This window comes from Pecten maximus, chromosome 5 (assembly GCF_902652985.1).
Source record: "Pecten maximus chromosome 5, xPecMax1.1, whole genome shotgun sequence".
In the NCBI taxonomy this organism is placed as follows: Eukaryota; Metazoa; Mollusca; class Bivalvia; order Pectinida; family Pectinidae; genus Pecten; species Pecten maximus.
This window is the reverse complement of record NC_047019.1, coordinates 30,836,247-30,853,263: the sequence shown is the minus strand read 5'-3', so window position 1 is coordinate 30,853,263 and position 17,017 is coordinate 30,836,247. Positions and strand designations below refer to the sequence as shown.

Genomic DNA, 17,017 nt, shown 5'->3' with positions numbered 1-17,017 from the left:
TGCATCATCAACTTTACAGAGGTTTCCGTGCGATAATTCAAGTTCCCATGGGCCGATCAAACTCGAAATAAATGCAGACCTTCCGTACCAAAAGTTCTTGCTTGGGATTGTTTTTCAGGTCCAGAGGTTGAGTGTCCAGGTCACTGTTACTAAAAATAGAAAATTTGTTTCCTTGTTTTCAATAACTAAGTTCCTTTCGGCCCATCAAACTCAATTTTCATGCAGATTTTTCTTATCGCAAGTGCTTGCATGGGATTGTTTTTTTGACTTGTTCAAAGGTCAAGGTCACCGACTTTAAATAGAAAATCTGTCACTAGAAATAGAAAAAAAGTAGTTTCCTTGTGATAACTCCAGTTTCTTTGGGCCCATTAAACTGAAATTTTTAGCAGTTTTTCTTTACCACAAATGCTTGCATTGATTTTTTTTTTTTTTTTTTTTTTACAAATGTTCAATGTTCAAGGTCATTGTTAATTTTACTTTTTTGTGTACAGGCGACACATCCACCTCCGTAGAATTCTTGTTTTTATCATTTAGTCGTATTTTTATTGACAGTGGTGAATAGTAGAAAACATTTTTTGGTTCAAAATACTTTATTAATAATATTCAAAATATGACATATGAAATCTACATATGGTGATAAACATTGTCCTGTAACACATTAAATGAATGTGAACATAGAACAACCAAACAGATGTGCTATTAAAAATGTTTGCATGTGCACCAAAACATACCCCTCACACAACCACACTTCACTTTCTTTCATCATTTGTGCATGATTATTGATATCACAAGGACACCATTGTTAACATCTAGACTTCACAACCACAAATTATACAGTTTTCTGAGCCTATCACATAAAGACTAGATTAGATGGCATCCCTAAAATTCAAATTATGATTTTACAACATACCTCTGCTTTAATTTCTCAAGAAATATCAATTATGGTTTATCAAATTAAATTTCAATTCTGTAAAAAACTAAGAGTTCAATAGATTTTCCTCTGATTTTGCTTTCTTTGAGGTTAAACTTTAAACATTGATTGTTGTCTTCTATGATGTCTCAATGTTCGTGCCTGATTTCATGTAGTTCATCCAGTTGCTACTCAGACACTTAGCCTCCTGGAAATAAAAAAAATGTGTAGAATTGATACAAAATTATATACAATCTAATTGATTAAAGCATGAGGTCCAAAGGGACTAAATTTCTCACATTGGTATTTTGTGACAAATTATTTAATCAATTATGACTAGTGAAGTAATCATTCTTAGCGGCCACCATCTGTTTCAAATTGTCTTTCATCTTTTAACAATTTTATTTAACCTCTATTTCAAATTTAATATGTAGCACTGGGCCCCTAGCTGTGCATGTTTCATAAATAAATAAATAAATAATAATAATAAAAAAAAAAATGCTGGCATACATTTAAATTTCAACAGTTAATGTTTGTTATTTCTCAGGAGGTTCTACTTGGTGTATAGTAAAATATACTGAAATTGGAGACTGATTGAAAATCTTAATGGCTAACAGGTGGCCATCTTGGATTTGGACAGTTGAAGTTTGTTATCACTATTTCTTCAGAATACTGAATTATATATTCTCAAACTTGATATGCAGGTTCCCCTTAGTCCCTTAAGTTGTGCCCATTTAACTTTGAGTTTGATTTGAAAACAAAATGACCGACTGGCAGCCACCTTTAACAACTTAAGTTTGTTATTACTATTTGTTATGGACAGAATGTTCTAGGCTCCTCTTAGAATTCAATCGTAGGTCCCCATGTTATTGAATTATTAAAAAGAAAAGGGGAAGAAGGAAAAAATAGAGAAAAGATCAGTCTTACATACAACAAATCAAGTTCACTCAATGGTGAGTGCCAAGATTCCTCTGCGATCTCTTGTTCTATCTCTTGGAGTACCAATGGCAACAATTAACACCATTTCTTCAAAGATGATTCACACTTTGGTAGGAAAACACTAATTTTTCAACGCCTAATCTCTACTAGGCCTTGGACCTCTACCCATGATAAAACCATCCAATAATCCTCAAACCAAATTTGGTCAAATGCATGCTGTTGTACTCAACAAGTGGTGTTTTAAAGAAAAAGTTGAAGGATAGATGACTTTTGCAATCCCACCGCATAAGCTTTACATTTCTATAGACTAAGTGAGCTAATAATTACTATGGTAGAATTCAGTCTACTGCAATATTTAAAATCTGCGAGAAAAGACCTAATGGATTTAGAAAACTCAAAACTGTGACATTGTGTCTTCACATGTACATCATCCCCTACTTACAATAACCTTGGTCTTGCCTCTAATTTCGTCCATGGTAAGGGGCAATGGTGGTGCTTTGGTACGATTTGATTCCCTAGACTGTAATCTTCTGTACAAAGGAATGAAATGGTCAATTACCATACTAACATATAAATTGTACATAATTTAAATATACATGAAATATAGTCAATAAAAAAAAACTTACTTATATTGATAGATGATGTATTTTCACATTCTCCATCTTTATTTTGCATCTATAGACACAAATATTTATATCATGCAGCCACACACTGATCAGACTCCTGCTTTGACTGTAAGGTCAATATCTACGATAGAACCAGAAACAGTTACCTGCGAAGACCTGGTGTTCTCACAGACTTGCTCCCCCTAGACTGTTGACTCCCGCGGGATGCGAGGCTACCCCTTGAATGTAGAGTTGCACGTGAGCGGAAACTTCCATTACTGGATGATCCTCTACTGTGGTCATCCTGCATCAGTTGACCACCAATCTCTGCCACCTCTACATCTTGTTGAGAGATATACTGGTCCTCTGGGGCAGGCAGCACAGATATCTACAGAAAAAATATCAATATGACAATGTATGCTGTACCTTATTGACAGTAAAGGTATCTTAATAAAATATCTATGAAAAAATTCATCAAGTACCAGCTCTAGCCTTGAGTAGTGTCATCATCACAATGTACAGTATGTACAATGTCCATTATCCTCTCCCACACAACTCGCATTCATCAAGTACCAGGAGCTGGGCTCAATCACGTATGCAGTTCTAATCCCACAATCAGTATTACTAGCTTGTAGTCGCACACTCATCTTAAGTCTATCTGGTCTTGCAGTCATCAAATCAACATCCATTTAAAACTACCAAGACTGGTCATTATGTGATGAATATTTTTACTGAGCAAGAGGAATGTGCATTTTACAACGTAAAATGTCAAAACATTTATCATGCAAGCCTTAGAAGCATTTTCCTCGGGATAATTTATGAGTTAAGAAATTTGTTTGAGCCTCAGATTATAGTCATAGTATGACTTACAGAGGTAATTATAGTATAGATTCTAACGTTGACTTACCAAAGTTAACTATAGTCAGTACAGATTCTAATGTTTTCATTATCGACAAGACAGCATAGCTATATACATGTAAGCATGGAAGACATAATTTTGCATCACCTCAAACAAAAATCCAATATGTACATACACACGCATATATATGGCATGCAAGTTTACAAGAAAGGTGTAATATAAAAGAGACATCCATTTGTATGAAGGAAGTCTTCTTGCTTTGGTAACATATGTGGCTATCAGCAAAATGCTAAACAAATGTGGTTTACATAACACTGCAGTGGGCATGTGTTGGACAGACACAAATTGATTCACTATCAACAATACTTATTCACGTAACTGATTGTTTATGATTCACTAATGTTTGTTAAAAACTATGATCCATGCTCTGCTTATTGAGGATAGGCAAGATACCAGTGTCATAGATTTCAATTAAAACAATTACCATATAAATACATATACTAACAATTGCTATTCTACAAACAAAACATCACAGACGATATAAATCCCCTTGTGCCAGGAACTCATGAACTGCAAATATCTGAAAGATTTTTTTTTTTTAAGATATCCATTTTATCAAAAAATAATCTAAATCTTTGAATCATATAAAAATGAATTCTGTTGGAACAAAATTGTCACGTTTGACCACCAGAAGACTGCTACACAAACATGTTCAAAGACTAATGTCATGTGTTTTGAGCAAGTGAGAGAAGTTTAATGACAATCAGATTAATAACCCAAGTCTGCAGAACTAGGATACCAAAGTGTAGGTTTTTGAACACATGGCAAATAAAGTCCACACCATTTGTGTAGGAGGTGATGGTTGTTAAGGCGAGATGTGTGAAGTCTTATGAATAGGATAAAATACAAGAAGCCCATGGGCCATAACGGTCACCTCAGTTTTGATATATTTTAGCATATTTGGCCCCTGTGACCTTGAATAAAGGTCAATGTCATCCATTTCAACAAACTTGGTAGCCTTCATCCCAGCATGCTACAGACCTAATATTGAATCTCAGGGCCTTTTGGTTATCAAGAAGAAGTTATTTAAAGATTTTAGCATATTTGGCCCCTGTGACCTTGAATAAAAGTCAAGGTCATCCATTTGCCCAAACTTGGTAGCCCTTCATCCCAGCATGCTACAGACCTAATATTGAGTCTCATGGCCTTTTGGTTATCAAGAAGTTGTTTAAAGATTTTAGCATATTTGACCCCTGTGACTTTGAATGAAAGTCAAGGTCATCCATTTGAAAAAATTTGGTAGCCCTTATCCCAGCATGCTAGACATAATATTGGGTCTGTGGGCCTTGGTTATCAAGAAGAGGTCGTTTAAAGATTTTATCGACCCCTGTGACCTTGAATGAAAGTCAAGGTTATCCATTTGAACAGTCTTTGTAGCCAGTCATCCCAGAATGCTACAGGTCCGAAATAAGAGCTCTTGGTCTGTTAGAAATTGAGATGAGGTTGAAAATGTAATTTATGGCGATCGCAATAGGTCAAGGTCTCAGGTGACCAAAAAAAAATCACAATTATCTGAACATTCATATACAACTCTTATAATTAGCAGGTCATGTGGAAAACGTGTTTGTGAATATGATATAGCTAGCTACTTCAACAATTCACATGTTTGTGTGCTGGTGTTTTCAGAGTCAAGGCAAAGCGTAAGTGCATTTCAATACAGGATGCATAACTGAGTTAGTTTAGAACACATGATTACACGTTCATCACAACAGGTAGAGGGGATACACATACAAAGTTCTGTATTCCACTATACATGGATGCCTGAAAACAGAATTACTGAAACATCACAACAGGATTCTCAAGCAGAGTTACTGTCACATAACTTAATAAGCGGTTCCGCTAAAATTACAACAAGGCAATTTTGAAACAAAAACATTTCCACATCATAAATGACAACACAAAACACAGATTTGTCTCACAATGTGTTTAACAAGGATGTCATTATTAAAGCTACATGGTTTGGAATAAATCAAATACAAAGGAAATGAAGTCATGGATGGCTAGAAGGGTATGGAAGTTCACTTCATGGATGGTTGATATGTAAATTATGGAGAGGTCACTGAACAGTGCATCAGAAGATGGAAGAGCATGGGAAGATCATAACCCACAAGGTGGTTTGTTCACATGGTATGAATAGTCAGGATATTCACATTTTTATCAATTCAGTGGAGACAATTAGACAAATAGTTAAGAGGCAAGAATGGTAGAGTCAACAAAAACAGCACTGTATGTATAAGTATTCAAATCGTGTCTCAGATTTAAAGGTAAATGAAAGAATGGCTGGATCTTTGGGAATTCCATTAATACAGGAAATTAAATTTGATTTTGTTGAAGAGGTGTTGGATTTAGGCCTCACAATATACATAATTCTTACGTAAAAATCAGACGGTAGATACTGTAAAAATGACATCATCCAGTCAGTTTCATAGAGTTTTATCATGACTAATGTATTTATACCAATTTCACCAGAAAACATGTAGTGGTATTATCCAGAATTAAATTCTAAATTTCACATTAATTACTGGTAAGGTTGTAACAGAATCAGCTGATGTCGGCTAATTTAAAGGTGATTTAATTACAATGATACAATAATACTATATATTAGCATCTGATGTTTAAGATAATTTTACATATTTTACTAAGATTGTCAGATGCGACATATTCACAAAATAATGTACACATGCAATGACATTCCGACAAAGTTTCTAATACTGATATGAATATGATATACAATAGAGTTAAAAAGAATGTAACACATGCATACTATTATATACTTTCAGTTCTGACATACAGCTATATATGAGCAACTAGTAAAAGCAGATTATAGAAATTACTACAGCTACATCTATAACCCTATACATGGTCTTTGTAATGGTTGCGGTACCTACCACATCTCGCAGTGAGTTCCCATCAAGTATCCCTCCAATCTCCCCATGGTTTTCCATTATTCTGCATAATGAAACGATCTATGAGTAAATATCAACACAATCTTGATACAGTATAAATGACCAATTATGTCAATAAAAATCTGTAAAAGTAAATGAAGAAATGTGAAAAGTTGATTTGCTGTCTGTTTGGTTTATTTTGTTTAACGACCTATTTAACAGCCAGGGTCATTTAGGGATGTGCCAAGTTTTGGATGCTGAGGAAAGCTGAAGTACCCGGAGAAAACCACCGGCATATGGTCAGTACCAGGCAACTGCCTCACATGGGTTTTGAACTCGCAACCAAGAGTTGGAGCGCTAGTGATAATGTGTCAGGACACCTTAACCATGCAATTTCAATTTTTTTTTTTAACTGTGGGCCATATTGCCCATTGGTACATATTATACCTGGGTATATACAATCGTAATATACGTGAACAACACCAATACAAAATACAAAGTAGAGAATGAGTTAAGAATCTGTACATATTGCCTGGATCTTATTGGCTTCGAAAACATAACCAATCGGCCACTGTGGCCCCTCCTGTTGTCAGATGAATCAACTACATAAATATTCATTTTATGATAATAAATCAAGTTATAAATGTATGTCAATCACCATGGTTGGCCTAAATCAAAGTGTGCAAGTTATAATGTAATGTAAGGAATCTTGGGTTGAAATCATTGTGGTTTTGCCAGGGACCCCACAGCTTTTAAAGTCTGATGTGGTAATTGAATCCTGGTCAACTCGGTAAAAAAGACCAGTAGGTTACAAGCTACCTGATCACTCACAAATATGTTTGTAAAATTACTGGACACCTGTAAATTATGCTAGTTTTACTGTGTTGTAGGTCTATCCTCTAATTAACCAGTAAATACTGGTCAGTGTTTTTAACACAGGTAACCAGAGCTGCACTACCTGTTTATTAACAGTTTAAGGTAATAGTATGATACTTTAATATACCTGCTAGCTGCAGCACTATGAGCCATAGCCATCTGGTGCATTCGATGTAATTTGCGAAGGAATTTCTTCCTCTGTTTGATCCGCACCTTCAATTCAGCCTGTCTTTGTATCTGACAAATTAAAATAGCATTTTTCACACATTCATTTATTGAAGTTTTATAATATGACATGATATATCTTTACAAAATCATTAAAATTTGAATTATTCAAGAATTGAAAAAGTCAGCAGCTTGAATACAGCAGCGGGTTTTAACGTGAAATCATTCGATAAATTCAAAATAATGTGAAATTAATGAAGAATGAGATCTAATGTTAGTGTTTGCTTATCGTTACAAAAAGTACAGTTCTACAAGAACTGTAGATTTTTGGTTTGGTGTTGAATAGATATTGTCACTGACCTCCTCGGGATCTGCAGGTTTCTCCCCGAGATCCATAGCGAAACACTTCAGAGGTGGCATCTGAGGCTGTATTAGAAACATGTTAATAACTGATGACATTAACACTCTACAGTTTCTCACACCAATATTTATATCATTTTCCAGGATTTTTTCATGGTCTACATAAAAATGACTGGTTCAAAAACACAGGAGAGAAATTAAATAACTCGTTTTAACAGGAACTCTAGCAGACCCCTATCTCTAGTCCTCATTAAAAATTTCTAAAATTTGGCCAACAGGAAAGGTTTCAAAACATGACATAAAAGAAGAAAAGCTTCAGAATATTTTTAGAAGGGTCTGATTGTAGAGGTAGATTACCTTTGGAAACCGTTTTTCTTGATCAGAGATTCCTTGTTTTTTAGAGGTCATTGCTTTAGTCTGTTGAAAAAAATAACACAAATCAATTGTTCATAGATTTACATATGCAAAGAGTAAATAAAAAGGAAAATAGGAAAATGCTTCATTTCACCACATGACGATGGTATGGTGAGTCTCTCCGACCCATTTAAGTATATTTCTACCAGAGACAAAAATTAAGAATATTTCTGTTTAGATGAACAAATTGAAATAACCTGAAAAAGATTTGATGATTGGAAAATTGAAATGGTTAAGTATTATAAAGTGACTTCACTTTACCATATGAAAAGGGGATGTTCATTGTGACAATGAATAGAGGCAAGGGTTTCCTATTTCACAGTTTTTTCAAGTCACATATATAAAAGGTCACTGTATATTGAGATACCATACCTCTTCATATTTGGGTGCAAACTGGTGAGTAACTGCCCATTCTTCCCTTGTTGGTGGCCGAGATGCTTCTGCGATATGACCGAGAGCACGAGGATTGGGGGGTTGAACTTTGGGCAAACTGATAGTACTGCCTACTACAGACCCTGTATCTGGTGATTGTCAAGCAATATACATGTGTAAATTATATATAATTATTTTACATAATTACCAAGGTAATGAAATGCTGGAGAGGAACAGGCAGTATATCTGGCATTTCAAAATATCATCTTTAAGTTTACAAAGTGGTATGACCCTAACTCACTAAATTTTAAATCTATGAGTTCATAAAGCGGTAATGTGAATCCCTTGCTCATTGTAACTTGTGTTATAACAGTGTTACAAGTGAAATATAAAGGTTTCAATTAAAAGAAAACATGTCACTACAGTGATAACGTTCTTGCTTTCATACTAACTGACCAGAGTAGAAGTATTAATGTAAAATAAAACAATGGGCATTGTCAGTTGAGATGTTACAAAAGCATTTTTACATTTTTTCTTAAATGTGAAGCAAAATTACACCAATCCATCCCTTTATGGTTCACCTTTTTAGTAACAGCTCTGATTTTAATACCGTAATTTTATAACATATTTTTTTCCCCATGAATTATTCAGGCTAGGTACCAGTATATATATCTAGCATTAAATCTTCATTTTAAACATTTATTATACCCACCTGAAGTTTTAGCATTTTTGAAATATGAATTGAAGACTTCTGGCTTCTTTATATCTTCCCTGAATTTGTCAATATCATAATGTGTTTTTAGTTTTCCTTCCTTCATCAACTTGTCCTGTAGCTCAACAATCTGCGGAAAAAATCACAATGTTTAGTCTGCTAGAGGTCATCAATGACATTAACTATTGACATTAACAGATTAACTTTGAGGTTTAATTATCTAATAACTGATTGTGATCTTACCCAAAAGGTGGCACATTTTAGACTGTTTCCTTTCTAATTTCCCAAACATACTATAAATCATTAATGGTGTTGTAAATATTCAGCTGGCAAAACAAACATGGATAATTGAAACCACTAGAGCAGTATTCACACCAGACTCAATGATGAGTTACCAGGGTCACATCGATTGACCTCACTACATGACAGACATACCTTTTGCCATCTTTAAAGAACAGATACAGTAACATGCCTACCTTGGCTATGTCAGACTTAGGCATGTCCTTTAGGTAGTCACTGTTGGTGGTTAGGACATGTTTCTCCATCTTCTTTTTCAATATTGGCTTCTCTTGCTTCTGCTGTAAAAGCATATACACTGTGTATCATTCAACTCCAGAAGTTTGTAAGTCTGATGATATTTGTTCTTAAAGACATCAACAAGAGGCCCAGAAGGCCTGCGTCACTTACCTGGATATTTCAGTAATTATGGCAAAATACTCTATTTCAAATATTTTCCAATTTTTGAACTGCCTCTCTTTACAATGCAGGTTAAAACTACAGGTAGATTCTAGACTAAATCCCATCATTCTTGAAAAAGAACAAGTTTTTTTTGGAGGGGGGCTATTTCACTCCTATTTTTGGGCCCCTTTTCTCCCACCCCAAGGGTGTCACATCCTTCATTTATGCAACATACAACATTGCCAAATAATTTGCCAAACCAAATTTCATCAAAATCCATTTACCGGTAGTTATTCAGGATTACTAGTGTTTTAAAAAGATTCACCCTTTGGGCCAGGTGAAATAAATAATTATTAATGATAATATTATTACTCAGGGCAATAGCTCTGTTAATCATAATTGAACAATTCTTATGTTCGAACTCGTCTGAGATCTTGTCGATAAATGGCTACATACAAATTTTCATCAAACTTGTCTGATATTTACTCAAGTTATTATCAACTTGTGTTCATGAGATAAGTGTTGATGGACAGAAAAACACCAGATGCCAAGGCATGGCATAAGGTCACCTTGGTCCTTTAGGTAAGTTAAAACCAAAGCATAACTTTTTCAAAATTACATTTTGACTGGAATATCAACAGAACTTTTATCATATACATGTGTTTTTCTGTATCCACTAATCTAATGGCTAAATCGAAACACACATGTCACCTGAATAGGACAAGATCTTACAGTTGACATACATGTACTAACAATAATTTTTGTATTGAGATACGAGTTACACCTTACCGAATCATCAGGCTCCCCATGATGTGTATTACCCTCCCGAGGGGTATTCAGCCTGGTCATCATGTGCGACACCTTTTTTGAGAAATACTGGCTTCCTTCTGGCATGCTCTGCCTCTCCTCCATTAACTGTAAGTAGCGCTGTCAAAGATAAAACTCACCATCAGTTTCTGTACTTTCATTGTAGATCACTACCATGTTTGTTGTCTGACTTTGTCAGTTATTACAACTGTATCAAACATCTCCACTGTACTACTGGGTATTCTGCCTTATATTATCATAAAATGTCATAATGGTCTTCTGGACTTATTCATCAGGCTACATGTACATACACGTGCCAGGTTTTGAATTGAGTATATGTCTTTTCAGTTAATTTTCAGATATATGAAGGAATTCTTAAAGTATTCTGCTGCATCAAGGAAGCCATCTGTAAACTTATAGATCAATAATGTAGGGTCTTGTCTGAAAGATTACTATTAGTACATTAGCTATGACTGATAACTGGGTGTGATAAGCCACTCAATATACAATGCACAACTTCATTTCTGATGATATATTATCAAGTATCGGTACTAACAGCCATGTTATACTAGTACTTCAGAGGATGTTTTTGCTACATACAATCAAAGTACTGAGTCATTTTTAAGGTAATTAACCTTTCCACTAACTTAACATTAAACATCAATCACAGTATAAACTGATCTTTAAATCCACCAGCTGTGCCATGCTTGCACTTAATCATACTTCATATTTAAAGATTAGCATAATCTGAAGAGATTAAAATTTTAATCTGCAGATTTTAATACTACATATCCTACTTGGTGAATAGTGCCCCTATCATACTACGTACCAAGTCTGATAGGGCTCTGGCATTACCTTGGACACATGCAAACAAGCACTGTCAGTAACGAGAGACCTGGTATAATATTAGTAAGTTGAGTGTAGATCTACTTAGTAAGAACCTACAGGCTATACTTTATACATAGTCCCAGGATCTTCACTACATTTCATATAATGAGGTCATTAAATGAGTTTTAAGAAACTTTTATTTTAGCTAATTTCAGGTCTGCATGCTAAAATGAAAATTACACGTTTCACCACAAAAGGTTAAAGTATGCACTAAGAAAGCAGTGAGTCTAGTTTCCTAATTATGATTATCATATATTAACATCTACTGAGTTAGTAAACAAAAAACAAATCTCATAGTTCAGCTTATGATATTAGACAGAAACACAGCAAAAAAATACAAACTTGTCATTCAGATAAAAAAAAATGCATTGTACCATCAGAGGTTGTCAATCAGAATAGAAAGAGAATTATCCACTGTATCATCCATGATTGTCATTCAGAATACAAAAATATTTACTGTATCATCCATGCTTGTCATTCAGAATACAAAAATATCCACTGTATCATCCATGATTGTCATTCAGAATAGAAAAATATCCACTGTATCATCCATGCTTGTCATTCAGAATACAAAAATATTTACTGTACCATCCAAGATTGTCATTCAAAAAGAAAAAAAAAAAAATCACTTTACCATCGAAACTTTGCTACTGTACCATCTACATGTAGCAAAGCAAACTGCTATACATACATACATGTGTATGGTGTATGTCACACTTGACTGGATGTAACAGAAATAAATAATACTTTGTCAATAGAATAAATATTTAAATACAATTTGTATATATAAGAAATCAAATGAACTTAAAGCCTGTCCAGTTATGATCTGATGTATAACATCATTTCAATATCAGGAGGTGTACACAAGTAATATACGGGTTGGGAATTGACCTATACCCTGAACAACATATACACTTGTATTGCCTCACACTCAATATCTTACCAGATAAGTGATGTGCAACATTTCCACGAAGTTTACCAATATTGACCTAACATTCACAATCAGTCAATGACTAACACTAAATTGTACCTACATCTAAGCTGTACATTCAAGCACACAAAACAAAAATACTTTGACAAAAAAATTAGAGTTTTTATGACACAGAAAGATCAGTATTAATACTCAGATCCAGACCAAGTCAAATATTCAAAAAGGTATTTGTTTGATTTTCAAAAAACTGTAAAATTTTCAGCTGAGCTATTTTGTTGTTGTTTAGATGTTATGTTAATTTATTTTTCAAAACATGAATTGATCAAAGCAGTATTCAATTTTAAATGTCTGTAAACTAAAACCTGTATTAGTTTTACACAAATCATTTATCATGCAGTGATTATCATCACATCAATCTAGTACCGAATTTTCCCTCAACAAAGTGGCCTGGAGAGACTGAGAGGTTCTGTAGTGGTGTCTTATTTTTCTTGCTTGCTGTTTGAATAAAACATTATTAGATCACATACCTACGAGAAGTCATGAAAGTGTACTTCATGTTTACAAGACAACATTTTTAGCAAGGAAATGTTCCATGATCAATATTATTGCATACTTAGTAAGTTTGAAAACGAAATGAAAACATTTACTGTATGTAAGTAATATATCTATAATATACGCTGCAACTGAACATAGAATCTAATGCATTTCTAATCAATAAAGATTACTACTTCGACAGAATGTAACAAGTAAAGATTACTACGTCGACAGAATGTAACAGGATCATTGTCTGTTTACCTCTTCCCTCTTTTTGCGTCGTTTCTCCTTGCTATCTGTTTCTTCTGGTTCCTTCGCTGTCTTTTTCGATTGCCGTTCTTTGTGTGTTTTGCGACTTTCCTGTAGAACAAACATCAAAGGTAATATACAATCTTGATATCCCAAACAGGGTTCATATTAGAGCTTAGCCTGACAAAATACATGGACTTTTCAAGTTATGCAAGTCTTGAAATGACATGATCAGATGATATCAATTTCAGGGCTTGTTGTTTCAGGATTACAACTTTAATGACTTTTCATTTGAAATGTGGACCATGTCAAGTAAAATTATATACATGTATATTTCATATACACGTACCATGTATTGTAGATTTCATTTACACATGGCTGCACTTCAAACATTTTAAATTTTAATTCTTAATATTGATATCAGATTAAATAGCAAATATATTTACCAAAAGAATGTTTGTACAACTGTACATTAATCTAAGCCCAGTCATAAATGCTTAGATATACAAGAACCCCCCCCCCCCCCCCCCAAAAAAAAGAGTTGATATACATGTATACTTTTCTGTACATGCCCCCATGAGGGATGTTACACTCTAAGAGTCTAGCCTATTCCCTAAACAGAAGAAGTATACAGATTTACAATGTTCAATTCTTCAGTTATGATATTACCCGAGTCACCCAGAAGACCTGGATACAGAAGCCTGCAGTCTATATCTGGGATATAGTGTAAATATACCATTAAAAAGATCAATGTTATGATTACTATTGTTATTGATATCAGTAATCATGGTCTAGGAAATCCAACGATTCTTCTGGCTCTGATCCTTATATAATATTTATATTTATAGACTTACATTCTGACAGACATCTACCCATCAAAATGTGGAAGTCTGATGTTAGGGTCAGAGGAAACTTGGCCAACTAATACATCATGTGACCAATAAATTGAGACAAATCTCTATCATACATGTACAAAACTTTCACAAATCACCTTGTATTTGTTTTCCTTTTCTTCCATTCCATATTCATTTAGTACGTTGGGTAAGTTTGACTGACTATGAAGTTTTCCTTTGTATCCACTTTTTATCCTGGTTAAATCCACCCTCGTTGCATTTTGAACCTGGGTATCAATCTCTTCTTCATCAGTTTCTTCATGTTCAGTCTTATGATTTATCACTTTTTGGTCATCTTCATTTTCCTCCATCTTAAAGATAATGCAAAATGTAAATAAAACTCCTTATCCAGACATACATTCGTAATTCTGAGTGATTGATGATATCCTGTACAAAACATAAAGGTACAACTATAAAAAGATTTTCTTTATGATTGTGATCTTACTAAGTCTTCAGTTCTTAGTTTTTACAGAATAATCTATATTCAGATCCAAATCTCTTGAATTAGTTGTAGTACAGTATTATTGTCACTCCAGTTGGCGATGATGATTTGTTGAATTTTGTGTTTATATTTTACTGTATAGATCATGATTTACAGTCATGATTGCCAAATCCGGTATATCACTTACTATAGGCCTACATGTACACTTGTAAATATGACTTATTGTAACATCATGATGTTTCTGGATCCCCTGTCAGCCAAACTGAATAACTGCAAAATCGCCATGTAGGCCTAGTATTATTCTAAGTGATTCATTGGTATAGTTAGAGGCATATTCAATTTCATAATCGTTAATCTGAAGTATTCATAACATAATACTTTAGTGCATTACCTTGCAGTTATACACATGCAAGTCCTATGACAGCTAACACACGTGAAGCGTCAGAGCTCCACACTCAGTCCGCCATTATTGTTTACGTTGTCCATGGTTGCGCTCAAACTAATAAATGAAGCCGGTAACGTAGGTCGAAACTAAAGATCCGGAAAAATAATAATTTTCGTTACAACCACACACACTTTTAAATTTCACAAAACATATCAAAATTTGCACCAATTTTCTTGCAAATTAAGTACATTCTTCTACCACAGGATGCAAGAACAGTCTTACAGCATGTCAAATACTTGTATGAAAAATGTTTATGTGATTGTAGATTAGCCTACTGTACAGGTAGAACTTTACCCCTGACGTCTTAGGCATAGTTTGGGAATTAAAATTTAAAAACAAATCTTCTTTATACAAAGAAATCCCACAATATAACATATTACTATCAATTATGGAAATGCATACATATTATTCATCAAAGCTGGATTTAAATGTAAACTTTATTTATTTTACAACTGTGAAACAAGTTATATCAAATTATATCAATCACCCTTGTTGGCCATGACAGAAGCATGCGAGGGGTCTTACTGAGGGAAGAAAACCAGAGTAGGGGGGAATCCATGTGGTCGGGCTGGTGACCCTATATGTTTCCATTCCTTTTCATGTCCGATCAGGAAATTGAATCCCAGGCCTATTTTTTGCAACATGATTGTGTTATCTCTTGAAGCCAAACAATACCTTTATACAGTTATGGGGTCAGGATCTCAATGGTTTCAAAGACACAGCAAAGGAATTAAGTCTTCAAGGGTGGGTAAAGACCCCCCTGGGCCCATTTTTTTCACCATGAATATGTTTATCTGAGTATTGGGTAGGGATCTCAATGCATGGTTTCAAAAATACAAAGATTCTTCTTGTTAAATTGGGTCAAAAAAAGTTTTTCATGACTATTAGCAATTTAAAGATTTACTTCTATTTATTTTATTGGGCCCTGTACCTCTGGCCCTTGGGTTCAGTCACCATTTATGAAGAATTTGGTCCTCTTTCCAAAAGGATGCTTTGGATCTAATTTGGTTAAAATCTATTCACTTGTCCATGACAAGTAGTCATTTAGAGGACTAACTGCTATCTCCCTATCGGGCCCCGCCCATCTTTCCCCTGGGTTCAAGTCACCATTCATGCAAAATTTGTTGCCATTCCCCAAATTTAGTTCAAATCCATTAGGTACTTTGTGACAATTAGCAATTAAAAGGACTTACCTGTATTTCCGCTATTGTGCCCCACCCCTCTAGGCCCTAGTAGTTTCACCAATTATGCAAAATCGGTTGTCCTTCCCCTAAGGTTAGCTCTTATCCTGTTTGGTTCAAATCCACTCTGTACTTTGTAGCGATTTAAAGGATTGCTTATATTTCCTGTTTTTGGCACTCTCCCTGTGAGCTGTTCCTCTGGCCCAAAAGGGGGGGTCAGTCACCATTTATGCAAAAATGTTGATGATATAAATTCAAGCTAAAATAGTGGAGGTTTCGGCTTTCAAAATAGAGTTTCTGCCTACATGAATGAAGAAACAATTGGATGAAGAATTGCCGTTATTTTGTAACAATCAAATAGCTTATATTCTTTTCAATTCCATTGCTGCCATGTTACACTATTACAGAAAAATATGTTTAAATTTTCCTTTTAAAGTCCACAAACAAATCAACAAGAGGCCCAGTGGGCTTGCATTATACTCACCTGGATATTTCAGTAATCATGCAAAACACTCTCATTGAAGTTAGATTACAAATATTTTCCAATTTTTTGAGCTACATTGCGAAACAATGGTGTAAATCAAATGTTGACCAAGTCTCCTGTCATTCTTAAAAAAGAAAAAGTATTTTAAAGTTATTTGCTATATTTCCCCTATAGGGCCCCATCCCTCCTATACATTGGATCTCCTTCGCCCATTAATGCTCCTGACCAAATACCCTCAAAATCCATTAAGGCATGTATGTCTTGGTAGGATGTGATGATTGTTGCATGTGTTGAATGAGTTCCATTTACCGATACCAGTCAGCATGTT

General features: G+C 34.5%; 1 protein-coding gene across 4 annotated transcripts; it reads right to left on the bottom strand.

The window, feature by feature from the left end:
* Positions 1-570: 570 nt before the first annotated feature.
* Positions 571-15,091, bottom strand: LOC117327776. 4 transcript variants are annotated; one of them, XM_033884945.1, is made up of 16 exons: positions 14,971-15,091; positions 14,236-14,448; positions 13,257-13,355; positions 10,625-10,762; positions 9,634-9,735; positions 9,158-9,287; positions 8,446-8,594; positions 8,017-8,076; positions 7,660-7,725; positions 7,262-7,371; positions 6,262-6,322; positions 5,748-5,768; positions 5,105-5,134; positions 2,622-2,842; positions 2,292-2,379; positions 571-1,118 (listed from the first exon to the last, which is right to left on the bottom strand). In XM_033884945.1, exons 2-16 carry the CDS (start codon positions 14,446-14,448, stop codon positions 1,050-1,052), a joined length of 1,557 nt encoding a protein of 518 aa, XP_033740836.1. In that variant the 5' UTR covers positions 14,971-15,091; the 3' UTR covers positions 571-1,049. The 4 variants fall into 4 exon arrangements, with proteins under 4 accessions (XP_033740836.1, XP_033740838.1, XP_033740837.1 ...); XM_033884947.1 differs by lacking the exon at positions 5,105-5,134; XM_033884946.1 differs by lacking the exon at positions 5,748-5,768.
* Between the last annotated feature and the right edge of the window lie 1,926 nt (positions 15,092-17,017).